Source organism: Stylophora pistillata, chromosome 12 (assembly GCF_964205215.1).
Source record: "Stylophora pistillata chromosome 12, jaStyPist1.2, whole genome shotgun sequence".
Taxonomy (NCBI): Eukaryota; Metazoa; Cnidaria; class Anthozoa; order Scleractinia; family Pocilloporidae; genus Stylophora; species Stylophora pistillata.
Genome location: NC_142530.1, coordinates 1,545,012 through 1,570,460, shown reverse-complemented (window position 1 = coordinate 1,570,460; position 25,449 = coordinate 1,545,012). Strand labels below are relative to the sequence as shown.

Sequence of the window (25,449 nt, the reverse complement as noted above, 5' to 3'; positions counted from 1 at the left end):
GTAGTCTGGGCAGTATCTAAGTGCATGGGAGAATTTTCTCGAGGTTTTTTACCGGAAGTATGGCAGCCAGGAATGAAATTGGATGAAAGTCTTCGTCTCATCACTTGTGAATTACACTTCTAGGTTACAATCCTTTCTTAGCATTCCATATTCAAGGTGTGTGAACCTTCCCTGGCACTAGCGGTCAATAATGTGCGAACGAATTAGGTGCAGAGAAACTCGTTGCAGAAGTTCGTAATGTCCAGTTAAGCGTTTAAAAGTTTTTGAGGTAGTCGGCAGAAAACAAAGAAAACTTGTTTTCCATCCTGATGAAATATTTGTCGGGTTCCTGCTGTTAAGGGAAGTTTTCAGTCTGTTGTTTACCTTTTGCTTCTATTTCGAAGCTTTTCATGCCATAGCTACAGATGGATTTTTCCTAGTGTGTGTTCGAGAAAATATTTTTAACTTGAGTGTTCCTTTGGAGCTTCAGTTATTTCCGCATAACATTTTTTTTGTCAATCAGTTAGAGGTTAAAACATTTAGCGAGTATTTAATATTACAGGAGAGGCATAGGGAACAAAGAGCTCGTTTGATGAATGTTAACCTTCGAAGGTATCAGATTTCGATTTATCACATCGCCAGCAAAATCTCCTGCACACAGCTGAGTTAAACTCTGTGTTGGTTCTCCGCTCATTACCCGGAACTTCTCCTGGACAGTCCTGGGCGACCTGCGCTATGAAGACTCTTTTCCTCGTTACTCTGGTGTTATGGCTCATTTACAGAGGCAGAGTTGCCGGCCGTAAGTACTGTAACTTGTAAGTAGGCGTTACCGCGCCTTCAAGAGATCAGAGAAGATTATTACTCAAACCTTCGAGCCGTTGGTTAGGCTTTTTTAGTTACACGGTTTAGAGGCTTGTTATAAGCTTTGTTTGTATACACAAGATCTACTTTCAAGCTATTCGTAAAGTGACCCTTTGGTGAGCCGTACTTGCTGATAATGCGTCCTAAACACTATTATGCTCACATTTCATCCGACCTTTTCGTGCCCACGGGCTCATCAATGCGCTCGTCAAAGCATGTTCCCTTGTTTCATAACTTAAACCGATTTACAACGCAAAGGAAACAGACGCGAACAATTTGGTCTTGAATTATTATATTTGACATTAATCCGGCGGCCTTTGACAGATGATTTCATGCGGCAGAGCAATGCTATTTTTTTAAACGTAACTTTGACCCAGGTTAAAGTGTTCGTCCTGACAATCGGATGCTTTAGATCTCTTATGAAAAAAAAAAAAAAAAAAAAAAAAAAAAATGAAACCTTGATCTTATTCCCCCTGGTAAATTTTACGGGGGAGGAATTTTTCTAAGTGACCAAAAGTTCGGTCGCGTAGAAGCTCATTTCCGTGTGGCATGACGGAAACTCCATTGCTTAAGGGTTCGGTTGTGTTTTCAAGATGAATGAGCTTACCTAAAAACAGCGCGCCCTGTATCATCTGCTCTTAATTCTCTTGATAGCATTATTTGCTCTTTAGGATGAAAGCAGTCAAAATCTTGTGCATGCAAAGGAAAATGACGAGGACTGTTAAGATTTTTACCATTTCCGTTAGTTAGTAGAGTTTTGATTTCTTCATCCTCTCGGAATATTTTCTTAATGAGGAAACCTAGATTTAGATGGGAATTTGAATGTTTCCTTCCAACAACGAGAACGGTCGTTACTTTTATTATTTGCCTCTGACGAAGAATTACTATGAATTACTTGATGATAATTGATCTCAGGTCGAGAAATATAACAGCTCGGACGGAACGCGGTCTCGTCAGCATGCGATGAAAGAAAGAAAAGCTGCCAGCCGAGCGACTGAAGCAGCCAAAATAACCAAACAGTGTTCTTTGACCTTTTTCATACGAAACGCGCAACTTTTGCGAGAAACTCCTGCACAAGCCTTTATGATTTTCGCAAATAAAACATTTAACGGTGATAAGATTTCTAAATAGAGCAAACTATAGTCATTATCCTCAATCGTCTCTATTTCGTCGCGCTGGCGAAAAAAACTAGATTGTCCCGACAAAATCAAAGGGCAAATGTTGTCATGACAAATTTTTGTTTCGTCTGTTGCACCGCATTAAAGCTGTCAGATTCCGTCGGCGCTGTCACGGTTTTGTTTATTTTTATTTAAACGATTTTTTCAAGTTTTTGCGCAGTACAAATTTTGTCGGCGGTGTGTCTGAAGATTTTTTCGCTTCGGCCAAAATTTGTTAAGTCGTGACAACCTTTACCACTTGAAAAAGGTGGGTGATGACAATAAACTTGTATAAAATAAAGAATGTTTTTGCTAATGCGGATAGGCTCTCTTTCTCCAAAACAAAAACAGAAAATTACCCGCAATTTTGTTGTGCGACAACGGAAATGCAAACACATGATTTGGAGGATCATTATCAGAATAGAAGCGATACGATGACGTACATATCAGCGGTAGTTTGGAAAAGATAGGATGCCGGAATACGGAACCGGAACCGGAACCGGAATACTCGGAATTCCCGGAATGACCGAAAAATAATAAATTTTAAAAAGATAAAAGTAAATGAATAAATAAATGAGAATATTGATGATTAAAAATTAATGGTAAATTCACAACTTAATTAAATAATTTAATACGAAATTTTTCTCTCAGGATCCCCCAAAAATCACTTACCGGCACGCACTGTTCATGGAGATACACCTATTAGAATTTAAAAAAAGTCTGCGTCAGGCCAGTAGCCCATACAGCCTAAGCGATGAAATATTTGTACTCTCCCTTCCCCCTGGATGGGATGCTAATCCATGACATGGTTTCTCCCCGTTTTAAATTCGCCTCCACCCATTTACACACCTGTAGGATGCTAGGGCGCCATGACCATTAGGCCGCCACGCTTTTCCAGCCGGAACCATTGCAGAAGATTAAACAAATGCAATATTTCCAATTAGTTTAATAGTTCAATTGTAAAAAACTCCGAGCTATTACAAATTAATACTCTACCTTAAATAATTATTAACCACACATTGGGAGCTATCAAAGCAGCTACCATTAAGACCAGCCGTCTACAGTTACAATTGAGAGTTCGTCAGTTACTCGACACCTTTTCGCGTTTATTTTAAATACCTTGAATATATACCTTTAAATATCAACCTAGTTTAGAAGAATCCATCAGTGAATGAAAGGTACAATTGAACTATTAAACTAATTGGAATGGTTCTTCTGCAATGGTTCCGGTTGGAAAAGCGTGGCGGCCTAATGGTCATGGCCCCCCCAGACATCATACAGGTGTGTAAATGGGTGGAGGCGAATTTAAAACGGAGAGTAACCGTGTGATGGACTAGCATCCCATCCAGAGGGAAGGGAGAGTACAAATATTTCGTCGCTTAGGCTGTATGGGCTACCGGCCTGACGCAGACGTTTTTTAATTCTAATACGCGTATCTCCATGAACAGTGCATGCCGGTAAGTGTTTTTTTGGGGGGGAATCTTCAGAGAAAAATTTCGTATTAAATTATTGAATTAAGTTGTGAATTTACCATTAATTTTTAATCATCAATATTCTCATTTATTTATTCATTGACTTTTATCTTTTTAAAATTTATAATTTTTAGGTTATTCAGGGAATTCCGGGTATTCCGAGTATTCCGGTTCCGGTTCCGAATTCCAGCATTCCTAATTTTCCAAACTACCACACGAGAACAGTATCCTACAAAATCTCTAAGAGGGTCTTTGCGCGGGGTCACAAATGTAATGAATAGTAACAAGTGCGTACTACGGTGATCTACAGTTAAGTATTCTAAGTGCGTCTTGTCTAGTGAGAGTTCATTACTTCCAGCCATTTGACCGCTCTGATGTCTTCAACAAAAATAAATCCCTGGAGATTTGTGGTGTAATAACCGAAGGTGGGAACATGTCTTTAGTGAGCGGTAGGCTTGTAATTCTGTCAATGAAACGTGAGAAATATGTGTAAAGGCTGATAGTGTCTAAAGAAACTGTTTGGGGCTGCGTCGGTGGGGGTAACGAAATAATTTGGATATATCAACAAAGTTGAAATGGTAAATTGGCCACCGTAACGATTGCAAAAGCTGACGTTTCGAGCGTTAGCCCTTCGTCGGAGCGAATAGAGGAATTGTGGGTTGTGTGTGCTTTTAAAGGCAGAAAATGGAGCTACGTTATTGGTGGGAACATGGCAACGAGAAAAACACGAATAAATTAGTGGAATGAGAAGCGTTCGTTGATCCCTGTGGGATTTAGACTGCCGGTTTGAAAGATGAGCTTTTGTTCAAGAGTTTTACGGCTTTCCGTGCTACGTAAGTGTAAGGAAAGACCGCAGATTGCCATATGTTGCTTAGAATGATTAGGTAAAGTAAAGTGTCTAGCGACTGGTTTCGATGTGTCCTTGTCATTCCTTTCCACGTCTCGGAGGTGTTCTCGGAATCGGTCACCTAGTCTTCTGCCTGTTTCGCCGCTGTATATCTTTTTGCAATAGGTGCAAGATATGCAATAGATTACATCGGCGGAGGTGCACGTGAAGTGATCGGTGATCTTAGTGGATCGTTTGGGTCCCGATATTTTATCAGTGTTGTGAATGAAAGGACACGTTTTGCATCGTGCACGAGCGCATTTAAAAGTGCCTGGCTGGTCATTAGTCTGAAAAGAACTTCTGACCAAAAAATTGCCTATGTTTTTGTCGCGTTTGAATGAAATGAGGGGAGACTGCGAAAATATAGTGCTCGTCTCTGGATGGTTTTGAAGTAATTTAAAGTTTTTAAGAATTATGGATTTAACTGAGTGGTTGTGAATGGTTGTGGTTGAATGTTTCTTTTATAACTTTTTTTCGTATTTTCCATTTTTACCTTTGTTTGTTTGCACTTTCTTTTTTTCATTTTTGTCAAATCTGTCCACCGCCAAGATCCAAATTCGCTCGAATATTTTTGCACAATTTGATGCTTCAAGATATTTTAGAACCTCTGTCGAGGGACAAACATCTATCATACATTCTTAAACTTGCAGTAAATGGTTTGAACCCGGGGGTAACATGTGAAGGTGTAGTCTGATCGTCCGGGTGAGTGTAGTCCTGAAAAGGACTGTTGTCGGTGGCAGTGACTGACGTTTCGACAACCTGTGCGGAAGTCATCATCAGAGTCAAGTGAGTGATTGTTGTCAGTAGAATGTTCTTATTCCAGTTCGTGTGAAATGATCGGTTGGTTTTGCCGTGATGTTATTGGCTGTAAGACTCAAGTGACGTAAGTCGTTCGTGATTGGTCTGTTTCGGTCTGTCGGTAAAGCTAGGTTGTTCTTTTTCGGTCGTTTACCGACAGACCGAAACAGACCAATCACGAACGACTTACGTCACTTGAGTCTTACAGCCAATAACATCACGGCAAAACCAACCGATCATTTCACACGAACTGGAATAAGAACATTCTACTGACAACAATCACTCACTTGACTCTGATGATGACTTCCGCAAAGGTTGTCGAAACGTCAGTCACTGCCACCGACAACAGTCCTTCTCAGGACTACACTCACACGGACGATCAGACTACACCTTCACATTCTTAAACTTATTGATTGCCTTCTCCGAGATGCAGTTCTCTTTTCTTTTTTTATTGGAATCTTTTATTCATAAGGACGTTCAGGCTAATGATTTAACTAATACAATGAATATATGAAGTTCATATATTTTGAACTGCGGTATTAGACACGTATGATGCACGATCCTGGCAGTAGACAGCGCTATTTATGCAATAGCGAAAATCAGACCTGAAAAAAATCAGGCCTCTACGGGATTCGAACCACTGACCTCTGCGATACTAGTGCAGCGCTCTACCAATTGAGCTAACAAGCCAACTGGGATATTCATTGTATCTGATTTATCATCACGGGTTTATTACGAATCAACTTAACAGCTCCCAGTTGGCTTGTTAGCTCAATTGGTAGAGCGCTGCACTCGTATCGCAGAGGTCAGTGGTTCGAATCCCGTACAGGCCTGATTTTTTTCAGGTCTAATTTTCGCTATTGCATAAATAGCGCTGTCTACTGCGAGGATCGTGCATCATATGTGATTTAACTAATGTTTTAAGAACACACTAAGAACATACCCAGGCTGAAAGTTAATTACGAACGTCTTTATATAGTCAATTTTTTGGTGGGAGAAGTATAAGTAAAGGGGAAAGAAATGTAAAGTTGTGGTCTAACAGGACAATTACCTCAAATACTCAGGTACCTTTTCTTAACAGTTTTCTTATTGCACGATACACTGATCACGGGTAGTTACCAAAACGAAGACCCCGAAAACGAAGACCCCCTACCAAAACGAAGACCCCGAAAACGAAGACCCCCTACCAAAACCGCGAAGACTCCGAAAACGAAGACCCCCAACCAAAACGAAGACCCCCTACAAAAAACGAAGACCCATTACGAAAACGAAGACCCATTACGAAAACGAAGATCTATTACGAAAACGAAGACCCATAACGAAAACGAAGACCCATTAACAAATTCGTTATGTTCGTGAGACGCACTACGAAAACGAAGATCCTTACGGAAATCTTGAATTCTGAATTTGGCACTTCTGTAATTTATTACGGAATATTTCAACAGTAGAGCCCTATGGAGCCTTAAATGGGTCTACTTTAAAGCTAAAACGAGATTTAATCGAAGAGACATGACATACACATGGAAGATGCGTTGCGTGGCGCTTTAAGCAATGTAGGTAAAGATAACATTACAAAAGACAACTGTCAAGGAGAACATATTGCCATCAACTAAAATAGGATAACTGTATTGATTTGATGTTAATTACGTTTGCTTAGCTCTTTCTTCCCAACGTAAAACAAATATATTAAGCGAATCAAATGTTCCATTATGTTTTAGTATTAAAGTTTCTCGGGCAGAATCGATTGTCTGGAGCTTGGACTTGTCAGGAGAGTTTCCTTGACAGCTGGATTACACACCATGTTGTGAAACCATTTGTGAATGTAACCTTTCAGGGCAAAGCCGCGCGTAGACTGTGGTGAAAATTTAACCCCAGGAGCTCGACCAATTGAACAAACGTTGAAGGGTTGAATAATCAGAGTATTTATTAGAAAAAGCGGCGAATCAAAACAGTATAGCGAACGGATGACAAAATTGAAGTTGTGGATGTGAGCGCGCGTAGTCTGCTACACAGTCGTTCTTAGGGTCGTCACGCAACACTCCTCGTGACAACCGTAGACTAATGTGAGCGTGGTTCGAACTAAAGTTAAACGATAGAAAAGAAAAAAAGGGAAATGGCTTATGTAACCTAATACTAAAACATAACTTAAGAATACTGATAAGCAACACGATCTTTTGCTTACCCGTATTAGTTTCTTGTTATTATTATTTTTTCTCTTTTTCTGTGGCTTGATTTTCCTAGGCCACAGGTCATTTTACAACCGACAACGTCACTTTAACGGCTTATCACAAATGTGATACAAAAGAAAGCAGATAAAAAATTAAACCATAACAGAGCGTAGTAGTATGTAATTTCCGCTTACAATATCACCCCTGCATCGCACATTAAGGTCGCGAGAATAAAGGTAATGAGCACCAACTCAAGAAGCTCTTGATTGTCAAACAAATTCTCCTTGTCAGCACCTTAGGAAATGTATAGCGAAGAGTATGGAGAATATGCATATTGATTTTAGGTTGTAAAGGGTTAAAGAAAAAAAAATTAATACTGTTCCTTTGATATACGTGTTGTACGAGTGCCCTTTCAAATTTATTTCTTGTAGAGGCCTTGCGTTGTCCTAAAGTGACTACATACAACGCAGTCTGCTCACCAAGGACAGAGCACTTTTGTGAATCAGATGACGAATGCTCGGAGGGCCGAAGGTGTTGTCCATCTCGACAGGGTGCATGCCAGCTGACGTGTACGAAGGCTGAGGTTCTTGGTAAGCACTAGGCTTTCCTTTTTTTTGCTGTTTTTTTTTTTTTTCCAATTTTCCAATTTTCATTTTTATATAGCATGGCTAGGCAGGGAATGGCGGAAACGCGGCCCAGAATATGGTATGTGGTATGAGAAGGGGCTGGGTCGAGTCACATCATAGTCTGTCTCGTCCGTGTCTCGTCTCAGTTCGTTTTTGCTTTTTCGAGAGGAAAACAAACCTGCGCCGGGCACACAGTGATGGAGAAGTGCCAAAAAAGCAAAGCCGATGTAGGGGTTGCTGTTGTCAGGGAAACAGCATGATTTGCGTTTCTGCTGTTTTCGCGAACGCCATTGTTAGAGTACATGTTTCGCGGCTCGCCCCCGCTTAATGAAAGCCTGTATGACCGCTGGTTGTCTTATGAAGGGTTTCATCCAATTCGTCTTTTTTTATTGAAAGTGTAAGCCTGTTGATGAATAACAAAAAACCTCATGAACCATTGCTCACAACAGATCAACAAATTTTTGATCGTGGATAACTGGTATCATTGACTCAGTGACATGATATAAATTTCTTCTTAAATGTTTCAGAGGGTTGCCCCAAGCCTGTGGATCTCGTCTTACTCATTGATGCATCAGGTAAGTGCATTGCTTCTCTTTGCGTTGAATAATTCTCCTTACACAGCTGGTAAATTTTCAGAAAATGGTATTCTCTATTGGGAAGGAGGGAAGGAGGTCGAGGTAGCGAAGGGGGAGAGGGGTACTACCCCAGATAGCCCTATGAATTTCTGTAGCCGCGTGGAGTCGTGATTATCTGATTTCAGACCCTTCATCTAAAATTTTCATTTTGCTTCGTCTCCCTTTGGGACTAGAAAAAACAATTCACAAATGGTAAACACCACAGCGTATACTATTGAGTTATGGATGTGCGCGGGAGGTTGCTAAGCACGAAAGTAGCGTAAGAGTCGCTCGAGGCGATAGCCGAGAGCGACTCTAGCTTCTTGAGTGCTTATCAAACCTCCCAAGTGCATCCATAGCTCAATAGTGTACGCTGTGGTGTTTACCATTTGTTTTATAACATAACATTGATACATTGTAGCTAAAGAGTTCCCTTTCATTTAACAAATCTTACGTGACCAGAAAAAACAAGCGCGCGCGGAAAAATAGTCTTTGCATTTACTCACTTCAGCAGCGTACACCCATGGGCAAATTGAGGACGCTAAATTGACCAATCAGAGCGCGCGCTTTACTTTGGTTGTGCTATAAAATAATTTGTGCCATAACCGAAGCTCACTTATATTTTCCTTATCTCCATGTAGGCAGCATAAGCAGGAGAAACTTTGTCCGATTTAAAGTTTTCCTCAAGCGGCTAGTGGACGAGTTCGACATATCTGAGAGTGGTACTCACGTGGCTCTAGTCGAGTACAGTACAGAGGCGTCAGTCCAGCTAAAGTTTAATGATTACAGTGGTGCGTTCCTGAACGCAGCTAACGTGAAGCGGCGTATTGATAAAATTCCACATACTCGAGGATATACATATATCGACAAGGCTTTGGCATTGGCCAACAGCGAAGTCCTCTCTACCAAAGGGGGAATGAGGCAGAACGTGTCTAAGGTAAACGTCTTTGGTCTATTTTATTTTTTTAATTTAATTCGATTCTCAGTAGAAATAAGTGTGCTTTCAAATCGCAGCCTCAGGGATTTAGATCGAATTTTACAGTCCAAGAAGAATCCCCGTTTTCTCGACGAACCAATTTACACCTAGATTGCGAACTCTCGATTTCTATGACATGATATTTGATGACGGTGAGGCCAAAATAAAATATCATGCATAGAAATCGAGAATGAATAAAGTAATTGCTGAAGGATAAATCTTCTACTCGCTCAAAACTTCACGCAACAAGATAGTACTCTGATAGGCTCTATTCGCTTTCTTTCACAGAATAGATAGCGTACAGTGTAGCCAATCAGATGCCGGCATTTGTGATAGAGCAACAGTAGATCTATACTAATGACTGGCACAATTGAAGACACTAATTTAATTAGGACGTTGAATCTCTGGTTTCTCTATGGAATCTCAACACTTTGTCACTATCATGATTTCATAAAAACTTTTTAATTGCAGAGTTAGAAATTGTCTCTTCTAATAAGCTAACTTTTCTTGACTCCATGTTCAACTTCTTTGATAACAGGAGTGAAATACAGAAGATGAGCAGTCGGTCAGTTTGCCTATTTGAACTGTTTTGTCAGCTGCATGGTTAATGTTATAATACTGCCATGATAATTATATTAAAAGTGAACTTAGCTTTGTGTAATTCCAGGTAGCTATCGTTATGACTGATGGTGCACAAACAGTTCCAGGCGACGGTCTAAAATCGAGTTCAGAGATTTTAGACGCTGCAGTTCAGCCAGTGAAGGACAAAGGCGTAGAAGTTATGTCAATTGGAATCGGAAAAGGCATCGATCTAGTGGATTTGGTGACTCTGGCTTCGGACGATACCGGTGTCTTTTTGGCAGAGACCTTTGCAGCCTTAAATGAGATTGCAACAGATATAAGAAAAGGAAAATGCCCAGGTGAAATTACTTTTCTGATACTAGGGTGAAAGATGACGCTTTTCATAACTTATAAAGGCATACTCAGCGAAAAAGAACTCCGAGTGGTATCAATAGAAGTCGAACCAACGACTTTCGAACTAGTACTTCGGATGCTCTACCAATGAGCTATAAGAGGCTCGTGGCTGTGTAACTAGATCCATAATGATGTTGGCAAACTTCATGCGTACTAATAGCATAGGAACGTCGATATGTAATGCTTTTGTGCGATGATTATGTAAATGAACAATTAGTTACTTCTTATTAACCGAGCGGGAGGTCTGTATGGGAGAATCTTGACCGTGGCCGCCAGTACAGACCTCACTGCGTTCGGTCTGTACCAGCGACCTAGGTAGCTCGGTTGATAAGATGTTTATTTTATGGCTGTGTCCTATATGCCAATAATTTATATTCTTTGTACCTTTTTTTTTCTAGACTGGTCTAGATGCCGGTCTAGATGGCGTGACTGCTTAGTGTACGAAATGCTTTCTATAAGAGCGTTAAAGCCAAAATCTCAACGTGCAATCAGACTTCATTCGTGCGAAAGTATTTTTATAATGTTTTTATGATCTTCGCACCCTCTTGTGTTAATTCTTCGCGCCAAAAACGCTTTATATGTTTCAGTTTGCATGATCTTTTGTATTTTCCTTGATAATGGAGTCATGACTACTCCGAAACGTCGGATTTTATAGTTCGTTTTTACAGTTTTATGTCTTAAGAAATCTCTTTTCATTGAAACAAGTAAATTATAAAACAAATCGTCGCCAACAAAAGTAGATCTCTATTTTCAAAAAATTCTCCCCATCAGTTCTTTTTAAAATGAAGAGAGAATAGTATGGTAAACTGATGTTAGGGTGTATAAGGCTACAGCAAGGATTCCTCACTTCCCCACACTGTCCACGGAGCTAAGGTAGACTTTGAATTTTCAGTTGACGGCAATTGGTCTGACTGGGATAAATGGAGTGATTGCCCTGTGACGTGTGGAGGAGGCATGCAAGAGAGAACGAGAACCTGCACCAATCCCCCTGCGCAGTTCGGAGGAAAGCCATGTCCTGGGGAGAGTGATGAAACAAGAGCGTGCAACGAAAACCCTTGTCCAAGTAATAATTTACTTTTACACTTAATATCTCTTGTGTCTATGTATTTCACATTCTTGTGGGTGCCGCGGCACATTCCTGTTTTGTTTGGTTTGCTCAATCAAGTCTTTAATTGCACTTCGCCGATAAGCAATGCGAAAATGATGCAGAACTAAATGATCAAAAATAACGTGCTTTCTATGACATTACCAAGAAGAAGAGAACCAAAATTTCAAAAGAAGTATGTGGAAAGCTGTTCGAATAATGCATCAAGTAGGAGAAAAAAACAACGCTTCGTACTTGACAAAATTTTGGAAAACTTAGGCCCGCAGTTCACTTCACCAGTTATATCGCCATAGAAGGCCAGGTTCTCAGGCAAAGATAGCGATCAAAACAAATTGGAGGCACAGCCTATTACTTTTTGCGAGAAATCACATGAGAAGTAGCACTGTTTACGTCGCTCTTAAGGCAAGGATAGACACAATTTTTCTTAAACAACAAACATATGAAATACATATATATGAACTGCGGTTGTGAAACGTATATGTGCACGATCCTTCGCAGTAAAGCACTATTTAAGCAATAGTGAAAATCAGACCTGAAAGAAATTCAGGCCTGTACGGGATTCGAACCACTGACCTCTGCGATACTAGTGCAGCGCTCTACCAATTGAGCTAACAAGCCAACTGGGAGCAGGCCATCAAATTAATTCGACATAAACCCGTAGATGATAAATCAAACAACAAACATATGAAATACATATATATGAACTGCGGTCGTGAAACGTATATGTGCACGATCCTTCGCAGTAAAGCACTATTTAAGCAATAGTGAAATTAAGGCCTGAAAAAAATTCAGGCCTGTACGGGATTCGAACCACTGACCTCTGCGATACTAGTGCAGCGCTCTACCAATTGAGCTAACAAGCCAACTGGGAGCAGGCCATCAAATTAATTCGACATAAACCCGTAGATGATAAATCAAACAACAAACATATGAAATACATATATATGAACTGCAGTCGTGAAACGTATATGTGCACGATCCTTCGCAGTAAAGCACTATTTAAGCAATAGTGAAATTCAGGCCTGTACGGGCCCGTACAGGCCTGAATTTTTTTCAGGTCTGATTTTCACTATTGCTTAAATAGTGCTTTACTGCGAAGGATCGTGCACATATACTTTTCACAACCGCAGTTCATATATATGTATTTCATATGTTTGTTGTTTGATTTATCATCTACGGGTTTATGTCGAATTAATTTGATGGCCTGCTCCCAGTTGGCTTGTTAGCTCAATTGGTAGAGCGCTGCACTAGTATCGCAGAGGTCAGTGGTTCGAATCCCGTACAGGCCTGAATTTCTTTCAGGTCTGATTTTCACTATTGCTTAAATAGTGCTTTACTGCGAAGGATCGTGCACATATACAATTTTTCTTTTTTCCCGTTGATGCGGCAGACATTTTGTGAGCGGATCTGGACTGATTTTTTTGTGTTAAAAATTCTGACATCATTGGACGGCATGACGGTCGATCGATAATGGCTTTTCAGCATTGCTCCATGTTTTTCTTGGAGTTTCCAGATCACATTTATAACTAGGGGGGAAAGAGCCACTCAGCGAGTAAAGCCTCTTGCATAGGGTTACATCACAATTACCCTGGCCTGCACGAACACGGACCTTACAATTCATAGCTAGCCATTTCATTACCCCCTTTAGCCACTGTTAATGCTGCACACAGTTGATGGTAACTGGTTTTGTGCTTGGTAAATTTCCATTTTGATTACGGCATCATGTAATCCATTTTCACCCTCTACCTTTAGCATACATTTGGCAATAGCTGTTCTTTTGTCGAGTAGACTTCCATTATAATGGGGGCATCATATGCCTACAGTCACCCTCGTATCCTTTCGCACACATTTGATGGTAATTGGTCTTATGCCTGGTAAATTGCCATTTAAATTACGGTATCACATGACCCACATTGATCCTCCTCACATTTTGCAAACAGTTGATGGCAACTGGTCCGATTGGAATGATTGGAGCGACTGTCCTGTCACGTGTGGAGGTGGAGTACAGGAAAGATCAAGAACTTGCTCCAATCCTCCGGCACAATTTGGAGGAAAGCCTTGCCCTGGGGAGGGCGAAGAAACTCGTGTTTGTAGTGAAGATCCCTGTCCAGGTATGTTGCAGAGACATTGTCACTCAATGTTATTTTGATCTGTATTTACTACGCTTGAAAATTGTCTCGTTACGTTTTCAAATCATTACTTATTACCACATCATTTTGAAAAGGCCCATTTTTGTGACGAAACTCGAGCTCTCCTTCTCTTCTTGTAACAATCAAGCTTTCCAAGCAAAGAGGAAACGTTTTTGTTTTGGGTGAATTAAACACCAAATCACGAAAATAGGTAGTAAGGATAATCAAAGTTTTGATTGATCCAGAGAAACATCACGGTAGATTGGATTTTAATGTAACCTGCATTGTCTGATTTGCAAAGCGCAAGTTTAATGGAAAACAACTGGTATGAGTTGAGCGGGGTACTAAAAAACTTGAAGAGTATTATGAATATGTTCAAGAATGGCTTGGTTTCTCAATCTGATAGAGAGATCTTGAAGGACAATCACAATCCTTACCACAGATCGATGGTCACTAAACGATATAATCCTAAGCTGTGATTGGTGCAACCGGTGTAAATCCCCGTTTCCTTTGAAAGTTATCGAGTATTCTTCAGTCAAGACTGGAGTTGTGTCACATTATATCAAAATCCTTGTTGCAGTTGATGGTAATTGGTCCGACTGGAAGGACTGGAGTAATTGCCCAGTCACATGTGGTGGCGGAGTACAGAATCGATCCAGAACCTGCACCAATCCCCCCGCCCGATTTGGAGGGAAGCCATGCCCTGGAGAAAGTGACGAGACAAAAGCATGCAATGAAGACCCTTGTCCAAGTAAATTCGTATTCATTATGATACACAAGTGGCTGTGATCAACCGCTCTCTGGTCTTTTCAATTGAATTCCTCATTTCATTGGTAACTGTGTCTGCTCAAAGACCCTTTTGTAATCCTTGTTGCAGTTGATGGGAATTGGTCTGTCTGGAAGGGCTGGAGTGATTGTCCGGTGACTTGTGGTGGGGGAATACATAGTCGATCAAGAACTTGCACCAATCCCCCAGCTCAGTTTAGAGGAAAGCCATGCCCCGGAGAAAGTGATGAAACAAGAACCTGCAATGAAGACCCTTGTCCAAGTAAAATAATTACTATGTTTTGATGAACTGATGCTGGTAATTAGTAGCTTTAACCTTTCAGTAACTTTATGGTCCTTTTAAATATTTTTATCATTCGTCTCTGTTGAAACTGTGTGTCTTGTGAGCCCAATCTTATGTTATTGTGGTAGTTGATGGTAATTGGTCCGACTGGAAGGACTGGAGTGATTGCCCAGTCACATATAATTCAGAATCAATCCAGAACTTGCAATAATTCCCGTGCGTAGTTCGCAGGAAAGCCATGCTCCGGGGAGGGTGTCTAAATAAGATCTTGTAACGAAGCCCCTTGCCCAAGCAAAACTTTTCTTCTTACAATAACAAACCATCACGAGGATAAGAGCTCGTTTCCCTTTCAAACTAGATTATTTTCCTATTTTATATGATATGACTTAATCTGTGCAACCTGAACGCAATTCATCAATCTTGAGGATAAAGTGATTTCTTAAAAATGGCGAGAACGAAAAAAGAGAGACCAACTCACATCCAATGCTGAGTTTCCCTGCATGTAGTTCAGAGCTCAGCTTTCTGCGAGAAAACGTCCTATTACATGTATTCTCAGCTCTGTTTCTTCACCTTATTTAACGAGATGATCTTAATACAAATCAAAGTAACTTAACTTTTATCTTCCAGTATACTTTTTGAGAGGATTAATAATGACTGAGTTTCAAAATAGGTCGTTGGAAAGTTGTCTAAGGGAGTATATATGATGTTCCTCGTTTTACTTCCCTCTCATAAACCAAAGTAAAGGTGAATGGTAAAAACCTATTTTCCTCCTTAATTCAGTCGATGGAAACTGGTCTGATTGGAATAAATGGAACGATTGCCCTGTCACTTGTGGAGGTGGAGTTCAGGAAAGATTAAGAACTTGTACAAATCCACCTGCGCAATTTGGAGGAAAGCCATGCCCTGGAGAAAGTGAAGAATCAAGGGCTTGTAATCAAGATCCTTGTCCAAGTAATTGTCTACTTTCGTCCTCAATTAAAAACGGGTCTGCCCCACAATCTTCCTCGCAATCAACAATTTTGACTTCTTTTGACCTCTATTTTCACTGTTCTTTGGAAAACTATATACAAACTCGTTTTTTAATTTCCTCGCATAAGCAAAGTAACAGTTATTGGTATAAACCAACTTTTTTCCCCAAATCAGTTGATGGTAACTGGTCTGATTGGAAAGAATGGACGGATTGTCCTGTTACGTGTGGTGGTGGAGTCCAGGAAAGATCAAGAACTTGTACCAATCCACCAGCGCAATTTGGAGGAAAGCCATGTCCTGGAGAGAGCGCGGAATCGAGAGCTTGCAATGAAGACCCCTGTCCAAGTAACTATCTAATTTCATCTTCAATTAGCAAAACACCTATCCCACCATCTTTCCAGTAATGTACAATTATTTTTTACTAAATACAAGTCCTTTTCTATCCACTCCCTCTCATAAGACAAAGTAACGGTACGTAATATCAATCAACTTTCCTTTTTCATTTAGTTGATGGTAACTGGTCTGATTGGAAGGAATGGAGCGATTGTCCTGTCACGTGTGGTGGAGGAGTCAAGGAAAGATCAAGAACTTGCACAAATCCGCCTGCGAAATCTGGAGGAAAGCCATGTCCTGGAGATAGCGAGGAATCAAGAGCTTGCAATGAAGATCCATGTCCACGTAATTGTCTAATTTCCTCGTTTAACAACACACTTGCCCTACCATTTTCCCCATAATCTACAACTTCTTTTGATTATAAACAATTCCTTTACATTGTTACTTCTTCTCCTACGCCAAAACAATGGTCAGGGATATAAACCCACTTTTCTTTTGAATTTAGTTGATGGCAACTGGTCTGATTGGAATGAATGGAGCAATTGTCCTGTCACGTGTGGTGGAGGAGTTCGGGAAAGATCAAGAACTTGTACTAATCCACCAACGCAATTTGGAGGAAAGCCATGTCCTGGAGAGAGTGAGGAATCGAGAGCTTGCAATGAAGATCCATGTCCAAGTAATTTACAGTCCATTTGCTTCCTTAATAATCTGAAGCAAACATGAATTATGTGAAAAAAAATATTTCCTCTTCAGTTGATGGCAATTGGTCCGACTGGAAGGACTGGAGTGATTGCCCAGTCACATGTGGTGGCGGAGTACAGAATAGATTCAGAACCTGCACCAATCCCCCCGCTCAATTCGGAGGAAAGACATGCCCTGGGGAGAGTGACGAAACACGGTCATGCAACGAAATCCTTTGTCCAGGTAAAGACAATTTTTGTTACATTATAGCCACATCTGTAGAAGAGTGGGTAACGAGTGAACGTTCTTAACAAGCAACAGCAGCATCAACCACCAGGAGACAGGGTTATAAAAAACAATTAAACTGACTTTTCTGTGTGTCTTGAGTGGTCTTTCAAATGTTTCGTCTTCTAACCCTCTAGCTCCGTAGGCTGATTGCCGTTTGCTGTATGTGGCTGTTTTAATCATCCTTGCCTATAAGTAAAATGCTTTAGTGTTACGAAACGATGATACCCTTACAGTGATAAAATGTGTACAATCTTTATGCTGGATATTACATGGAGAGCATGTAATAATCATAAAGCAGGACTAATCATGAAGTTCCGATATCCAAATATTTTCTTTGCTAAGAGTGGTATCTTCTCATGTAGCTGTAAAAGAACACACTTTTTATGAAGTATTAAATGGCCTCCTTATCTATTGCTTTTTTCGCTTTTGATACTATATGTAGTGCAATACTCCCTTTACTCGTTCCGCAAAATGCCGCTGTACATGCACTGCAGGCGTAAATGTAAACCTGAAATCGAGGCTATCCCTGTATAACACTTCAAAAAAAACAGCGCGAAAGTTTCTTTTTTTAGATCTGTTGTTGGCTCTATAAGCAATATGAACGAACCAAAGCTCCACAGAAAACATAGAAGTCGAGGGAAGCAGTGTTCAGTTGTAGCTTGTAATAATTTTGGATATCTAAGCGACGGAACACCATCGAAAATTCACTTCTTTAAGTTTCCAACCAAGCCATCGCTTCGAAATCGATGGTGCAATTTAATCAAGCGGCAGCACGGCAGAGACGGCTTCTACGTGAAACCTGCAACGGTCGTATGCGGCCATCATTTTAAGGAAAATGACCAATGCAAACCTCCGGGAGGAACGCGGTACAAGCTACGACTAGGTATGTTTTTGTATGCCCATAAGACTGCCCGTAAAATGTGAGCTTTTAGTGAGCTCTTGAGTTTTATGTAAGTTATATAAGTTATAACTTAAGTTGAGCAAATTGCAATGCTTCTTTTCGTACGATTCACTTCGCTTTGAAGATTTTGAATATATCTTTATTAATATAAGACTATCGAAGTATCAAGTTGAACTCAAGATTACTTTAAGCTTTGGTGTTTATATTTTTCAGGAGCAGACCCATCCATATTCCATAGTCGTAGAGTTGTACGAGGTTGAACGACGGTATATTTTGCAAGTCCTTGCTCCACTCACATCCCCGAGAGGCTTGATCTCTAGAAAAAACTTCGTACGTTATTTCGTGGTCACTTTTGGTGTTCGAAATCAACGATATCAATGGCTGTTCTTGTTTTGAAACGTTGCCAGGCTCGACGCAGACCTTTTTTCTTTGATAAATAGCTCGACATCTTAGGACAAGATCAGCCTTCTTGCCGCCACATGGCTGGTTTTCTACTTTCAATTTTTTTCTCAAATATTTCACTGTAAGCTTTTGAAAGTCCTCTATCTTCTGAATTGTGTCCATCAGACAGCCTTCGCCACATTTTTCGACTTAAATATTTACTGCAAAGAGCTCTTATAAGTTAGAAGAATCAAGATTTTTACACGCTCGCACTTGGTTTGTTTGTATACTACAATGATATGATACAATGTTAGCCTCGTTTTCACGCTTGGAAGTATCTGCAAACATTCGAACAGCGGTTATCAGCACAGAACGCGAAACTGGAGTATTATCACAAAGACCGTTAAAGTCAGTTCGTTCAGTGCTATTACTTGTATCTCTGAGCGAGGTAGGACTGTTACTTATCATACGCGCCTACCGCACCTGGAATGTTCTACCCACTGAGTTGCGCACAAGTCACATCTCCATAGCCTCATTTAAGCCTTTACTACTTCAGTTTAACAATAAGGCCTAGTATAAGGCCCTAAATCTGGACAACACGACGATGACGATATCAGAAGCAGGAGAACAATCTGTCCCAGGTGCAATATAGGGAGGATTCCTCTTTGTCCGCCGTCGTGCTCTTTCTACCCATTTCAACACTTATTCTGATTCCTTTTTAATTAGTTTCATTTTTTTTTTTATATGTGAATAGCTTCAGTTATTATTTTTCTTGAACGAGGGATCCACTGAAATTGGCTAGGCTGCATTGGCCTCCTTGCCTGAGATTCCTATGTTTATAACTAATGTATTCTAATTAGGCAAAGCTAAATAAACAAAAAGAAAGGGGCAATATGATACCAGTATTGTCATGTCTTGTACTTCCTTTACAGTCGATGGAAACTGGTCCGATTGGGGTCCTTGGAGAGAGTGTACGGTTACTTGTGGTGGTGGTAAGCGGATCCGCACCCGCAGCTGCACCAATCCTCCGCCGGCAAATGGAGGACTAGTCTGCATCGGCAAAAGCGAGGAATCACAGGAATGTAACATTGACCCGTGTGGAAGTAAGAGACATCTTTGTTTCCTCAATAAGAAATAACCAGTGGTCACGTTATTAGAAACACCATGACGTTTCTTGCAGATTACAAGTGAGAATGAGAACTATTCAATTTAATGTCGCAGGTGTTTCACCAAGTTCGCATAAACCTTCGACCAAATTCTGAGCGAGAAATTTATTCACATACATAAACCTGTTAATGATAAGTAATGGCTCAATTGCTCTCAAAACCGGTAAATGGCAGCCACAAAAATTATTACTATGATGATATTTCAATACTTGTACGATTTTTCATCAGCAACTTTGGTAAAACTAGATGATAATGGCCGCTTGAAAGGTGACAGACGATCTGGTGAAAATTGCTCATTACAGGCACTAACTGCCGGCTCTGCCTGCTTGTTCAGTTGTTTCATATGATTTTACACGTAAAAACTATTGAGGGCAAGGCAAACATCCTTAACTCATTTCTCGGCGGTTTCAAATTAAAGGGAGTCAAATAAGTTTCACTTAAATCCAAGGTAAATTTAACTCCCAGCTCATTTGCTTGAGCCGATTGCCTTCCATGGTTTCTTGTCGGGATGCCTTTAACGATGTTCTGTGCATTTCAATCTAAAGGACCTCCAGTGATAACACACATTAACACGTCACTCGCCTCGACCGTGGTTGGAGGTAAGGTAGAGTTACAGTGTGTCTCCGACGGGGATCCCACACCCACAGTCACCTGGTACAGTCCCAACGGTACAGAACTGCGCACCATCACAGGATACAGCACAATATTTGTTGAGATAGATGGTCCGGGTGACTTTGGTGACTACCGCTGTATAGCTTTCAACGGATTCGGTCCTCCAGTTGAGAGAGTAGTATCCGTGAATCCTGTGGGTAAGTCATCTGTTTTAGCTTCTGAAGCAGAGATCCCTTAGCTGTTGATCAATAGCCTGTACTCGAGCCAAGTGAACTTTAATCCTCCGGAGGGAAGAGAAAGGCACTGTGAAAGTTACTTGTTTTGCCCAAGAACACAACACATTAACTCGGCGAAGTCTCGAATCTGAACCTCCTTTAGCTGTGATCAAGGAAATAGTTTATAAGGTGTGCAAAGGAAGGAGTAATTTATAGAGACGACAGTGTTTGTATATCATTGGTCCAGAATATATTGTGGTTCAGTCTAGTGTCGACTTTTGGATATTCTAGCAAGTTTGATAACACACTTGAACTCTTTGAAATGAAATCAGTCAACCCTTATTTGAATGAAACATTGTGCAAAGAGGAGCGAAATCTAATGATTTCTCTTTTTCTTGTCTCTTTCATTTGACTCCACCGACGGCAGTTCCACAAAAGGTAAGAGGGATATAATTTTTTTAAACCAACCGAAAAGAGACAGCTTTATTGATGTGTATAGTGGAGGTCACTATGAGAAACTTAGAGCACTATATGTTGAAGTCTGCTTCAGTAATCCAGAGCATTTTTCTTAGTCGACATCCTGTGAATGTTTATCTCTTTGATGGGTACAACAATTAATTCCATCTTTTAATGTTCAGTGATTAGCCAAAGCTAATGCACGCAGCAGTCGGTTATTTCTTACAGAGGCGTATTATCCACAATGAGAATCACAAGGGAGTGATAGTTCGACTCACCAAAGTTCGGCATACGATGAATAATACTGCGAACGACTCGTGTTAACACAAAGCTCTTTGATTTGGCCATTCCAAGTGGCCTCTTTAAACATTATTTCAAAGAGGACATAACGCATGCTGTTTTCTTGCCTTTTTTTTTTCCTTAGATTGGACCACCAGGCGATCCCGGACCTAAAGGCGACAAAGTATGATAATCTATTGTACAGCTGGTAGTTTGAGCTGAAGTTTCTGGTTTTTTTTAGTAACTTGTTGCTCACACAAGCTTCAGAGACCGCACATACCAAGAGCTTGGAAATTCGAATGAAACCTATTCTAAGCCGCGAAAGACTCGCGAATTTTCCCAGACGAAACTAAAGAAAGGAATCAAGCTATGTCTAGTTCAAGAGATTTAGTACTTAATCATGAATGTAAATATGATACAACTCGGTTTCCCTTTAACATGCTAGAAGCAATGCTTTCTGCTGACTGATAACCAGACGTGAAAGAATACATTTCTTAAGGATATGGTGCGAAGAATTCAGCTTCTTTAGTTGATGATAATTTCTTTTATTCTCGTGACCTTGATGTTTGACTCAGCGGTGAAATTGTAAGGAGAAATTGGTGTTAGTCACTCTAAAGTAGGGCTAAAAGGGTTCATTGTTGAAATTTTGGAGGGCCAGTATTAGTTTGAGAGCCGAACGAATGCTGTACTTTTAGGGTGATAAAGGTGGGCCAGGACCCCCTGGACCAGAAGGTGACCGCGGAATGAAGGTGAGATTCATGTTTCTTTCTATTTAATCAAATTTTTTTTACTCCATAACTGACCGCCAAACTTCTTTTTGTAATTTGATAGAAAATCGAGCAACTCATGCTCGCATTAAGACAGTTAAAATGTTTTTGGTACTTCCTTCCTACCAGGTTCATCAGCGTCTTTGGAAGGTGTGCATGAGAAGGGAATCGCTTTTTTTTAAAGCACTTATTCTTATACCCTTCTCTAGAGTAATATTGTGATAGGCATTATAAAGCTCTTTCTTTCACGACCTTTATAACCTTGTTGTTCAACTTGCCAATAACCATTTTTTTTGTCAGGGTCAACCTGGTGATGACGGTCCTAAAGGACCCCGCGGGCCTCCGGGTCCTCCGGGGCCTCCCGGGGAAGTTATTTTTAATGTCACTGGACCTGATGTTGGGCCAATCGAGGGCATGGTGGTAAGTTAACTTTTCTCCTCTGATATACCTTTAAAAATATTTAACATCCATGCTGGGTGATGTGTTTATACCTTAACACTATTCGTAACTGCTGATTGCTAAACAGTTGTATCTGCAGACAGAATGAAAGAACTCATTTGCAGGTCAAAATACAATTTATATCAACAAAAACATTCTGACTTCTTTTTCGTTCTGTAAAGAATTTACGCTTGTTGTCAGTGAAACTACAGCTAAGCCCAGACTTCATGCAGAGCGCTCAGAGAAGTATGTCCCCGCGTATACACCAGTTTGACAGTAGCTTAAGAAACCATACTCGATATATGATTAAAAGCAATGTTGAAAGTTGTTGTGTGTATCAAAGCCAGAGCCTGTTTGTTTTAGCTTCCAGGTGGCTCTAAAGGACCTAATGTCGGATACGTAACAGTGAAAGGAGAAACAGGAGAGCCGGTAAAATCGTTTTACAGCCTAATTTATTGAAGCTCACTTGCACGTAACGGACGGACATGTTTGTTAAATTCTTTTAATATCATTTCTTTATTTTTGCTCTCGAAATGAAATCATTTTTAGGGCTCACGTGGAGCTGCGGGAATTCCAGGTCGCCGTGGACCAGACGTGAGTAAATACCTTGAATTTTAGTGATACGTGATCTGTTTTTTTTTTTTTTGGTGCCAACGTGGTTTTCCTAAGAGAGGGGCTCACAATCCTGAGATTATGGTGACGATAATTGTAAACGGTCGATCAAAAGTGAGGATGTTTTCGGTAACTAGACGATATTTTAACAGCATGTAGAAAATGTTCTGTAAGCCTGGTTGTGAAACGAACCAACTCGCGCATGCACCATTGAGCCTCGACAGTGATATGCAACTGATCGCAAGCAACCTAACATTTTAAACTCAGGCCAGATCAGTGACGCGGTCAAAGTGCAATACATGTACTCGAGAATATTTAAGGATTAATGAGAATCATTAACCATTTCTAACACGTGAACTTAATTTTTATTCATTTAGGGTACTTCAGGGAAGAAAGGAGAAATGGGACCCGAGGGAGAAACAGGAAAATCGGTAAAGTTGATTTTAAATCCTCACTCCTGTTATCCAAGCAATGATACCAATGTTGCAAGATAGCCTTTTCTACGGATATTGATTGAAGGCTTTACCTACCCTGAGAAGTTTTCGAAGATCGAGTTTTTACAAATGAAAGATTATTAGTCAGAAGAAAGGGTGAGATCTTATATCAGACAAATCTATGAAAGATAACATATGTTTACAATGGTTTTCAGGGCGCACCTGGTTTACCAGGACCCCCAGGTCTCCAGGGAAGAAATGGAGATGATGTAAGTACAAAAGATTATCTTCATTTATTACAGATAATACAAATCTACTCGCGTGTCATCCCAAGTGCTGCAGCCTGTAATCATACGCGTTAGTGTCGTAAAAATGTCAGGTACTTTGGTAATGTGCAACTACCTCTTCGTAAAAAGCATTCATGTACGTTCATTTGAAGGGTGTTCCTGGTCCCACGGGTGAGCCTGGTGCTGCTGGTAACCAAGGAGAACCGGTAAATGACAAACTACTCAAGGACTTATTATTGCAAAGTTAGGCCATTATGAGTACAGTCTTAAAGTGAGACCTTGCTGTTTAAAGCGGGCGATAATTCACCAGCAATCAGCAGACAATCCGTTGGATGGTCAGCTAGTCAGTCACTGAGTCAGACAGAGAGTCAGAAAGTGACTCACTGAGCCAATCAGTCAGTCAGGCAGTCTGTAGGCCAGTCAGACAATATCTTTGTCAATCAGACTGTCAGTCAGCCAGTCAGACAGTTAGTCAGTCAGTAGGTCGGCAAGACATTCAGTCAATCACTGTCAGTTAATCGAAGTCAGTTTGTCACAAGTCAGTCAGTTAGCAAGCCAGCCAGCCAGCCAGCCAGCCAGCCACTCAGTCAGTCAGTCAGTCAGTCAGTCAGTCAGTCAGTCAGTCAGCAAGTCATTACTTAGTCATTCAGAAAGTTGGTTAGTCGGTGCGACATTCAATTAATCACCGTTAGCGCATCGAACACAGTCAGTTAGTGACAAGTGAGTAAGTCAGTCAGTCAGTCAGTCATCCAGCCAGTCGGTGAATCAGGTATTCATTTGACGCAGGGTCAGCCAGTCCGCAGTCATTCAATTTGTAAGTCAGTCGGTTAGTCAGTAAGTCAGTCACTCTTGTGTTTTCAGCGCAAAACATAAGTTTATTTGTCTGTCAAATATTCAACACAATCTATAAAACATTGATTTATTACAGGGACCAGTTGGTAACCCAGGTCCCAACGGTCTACCTGGAATCAAGGGCGATAGGGTAAGTAACCGAACAGTTTATTATTTTAAGTTTTTTTTTTTTTTGCACTTTTATGTCCTGAAATGAGGGGTTTCATCAGCTTTGAACCACTTAAGCCGTAACTATCAGAAGAAAAATTGTTACGATTTAATTTATTTAAAGATTTGAATACTTTCCAGGGAGAACAAGGTCAACCGGGAGACAGAGGAGATCTGGGCACAACAGGGCAAACGGTGAATTTAGCTAGACAATAATCACTTACATTCACTTTCATCTTTTAATGGATGAACATTGTTCAAAAGCGTTGCTGTTTTAAGGGGTCATTTACTAAAAAAAAGGTCAGGTTTTAAACTGTTCGCTGTTTTTTCCCATAGTTGGACGCTGATGACAACTGCTCGACATTTCTCTTTATCTTTTCTACTGAACTGTTTTATGTGTCCATGTTTTGTCTAGGGGTTTGATGGAAAACCCGGTCGAAATGGTGTCAATGGGAGGAAGGTGAGTTTTAGAAGACACTTGCAACTTGACTAGAAAAGAAAAGCGTGTGACATATTATTTAAAAAACGAGTGTGAGTGTTTCATCGGGGTTTCAAAACACGAGAAAACTGATGAAAGCACGAGGCCGTAGGCTGAGTGCTTTTATTGTTTTCGAGTGTTTGAAAACCCCGTAGAAACACGAAGCACGAGTTTTTGAAATTGCTTCTCAATCGTGCATCATTAGCATCGTACGCGTAATTGCTATTGTTTTTCAGTAATTATTAGCCTTTGTTGTCAAATATTTTAGCAGTGTCACAAGTCCCTGAGGACCATCATTGGGTTTGACATTTTATCAAGCTATATAGGGTTTGATATTT

The 25,449-nt window shown here is 40.5% G+C and overlaps 2 protein-coding genes and 1 non-coding gene across 3 annotated transcripts in view; all 3 read left to right on the top strand.

Annotated features, from left to right (window-relative positions):
• The first annotated feature begins 314 nt into the window (after positions 1 to 314).
• LOC111320815 (coadhesin-like) lies at positions 315 to 20,399 on the top strand. Its single transcript, XM_088740574.1, has 15 exons — positions 315 to 778; positions 7,753 to 7,911; positions 8,475 to 8,522; positions 9,203 to 9,498; positions 10,205 to 10,457; positions 11,405 to 11,575; positions 13,558 to 13,728; positions 14,327 to 14,497; positions 14,624 to 14,794; positions 15,959 to 16,129; positions 16,292 to 16,462; positions 16,623 to 16,793; positions 16,871 to 17,041; positions 19,301 to 19,471; positions 20,080 to 20,399. Exons 1-15 carry the CDS (start codon positions 715 to 717, stop codon positions 20,382 to 20,384), a joined length of 2,664 nt encoding a protein of 887 aa, XP_088596700.1. The 5' UTR covers positions 315 to 714; the 3' UTR covers positions 20,385 to 20,399.
• Positions 5,914 to 5,986, top strand: Trnat-cgu (transfer RNA threonine (anticodon CGU)). The gene has a single exon. It is a non-coding gene; the product is annotated as a tRNA-Thr (tRNA).
• A 472-nt stretch (positions 20,400 to 20,871) lies between the features above and the next one.
• The window catches only part of LOC111320817 (uncharacterized), a 32,060-nt gene continuing 27,482 nt past the window's right edge, over positions 20,872 to 25,449 (top strand). Inside the window, exons 1-12 of the mRNA XM_088741519.1 lie at positions 20,872 to 20,910; positions 21,242 to 21,280; positions 21,792 to 21,845; positions 22,164 to 22,283; positions 22,665 to 22,730; positions 22,851 to 22,895; positions 23,291 to 23,344; positions 23,563 to 23,616; positions 23,787 to 23,840; positions 24,563 to 24,616; positions 24,775 to 24,828; positions 25,049 to 25,093. Coding sequence (XP_088597645.1) covers positions 20,872 to 20,910; positions 21,242 to 21,280; positions 21,792 to 21,845; positions 22,164 to 22,283; positions 22,665 to 22,730; positions 22,851 to 22,895; positions 23,291 to 23,344; positions 23,563 to 23,616; positions 23,787 to 23,840; positions 24,563 to 24,616; positions 24,775 to 24,828; positions 25,049 to 25,093 — 678 coding nt within the window. The remainder of the gene's footprint in view (positions 20,911 to 21,241; positions 21,281 to 21,791; positions 21,846 to 22,163; positions 22,284 to 22,664; positions 22,731 to 22,850; positions 22,896 to 23,290; positions 23,345 to 23,562; positions 23,617 to 23,786; positions 23,841 to 24,562; positions 24,617 to 24,774; positions 24,829 to 25,048; positions 25,094 to 25,449) is intronic.

Excerpts from the sequence above, each read along its gene's own strand:
- LOC111320815 (XM_088740574.1), top strand. The coding sequence starts at position 715 with ATGAAGACTCTTTTCCTCGTTACTCTGGTGTTATGGCTCATTTACAGA. Across the intron at positions 13,729-14,326 it reads TAGTGAAGATCCCTGTCCAG|TTGATGGTAATTGGTCCGAC; the intron begins GTATGTTGCAGA and ends TCCTTGTTGCAG. Across the intron at positions 14,498-14,623 it reads CAATGAAGACCCTTGTCCAA|TTGATGGGAATTGGTCTGTC; the intron begins GTAAATTCGTAT and ends TCCTTGTTGCAG.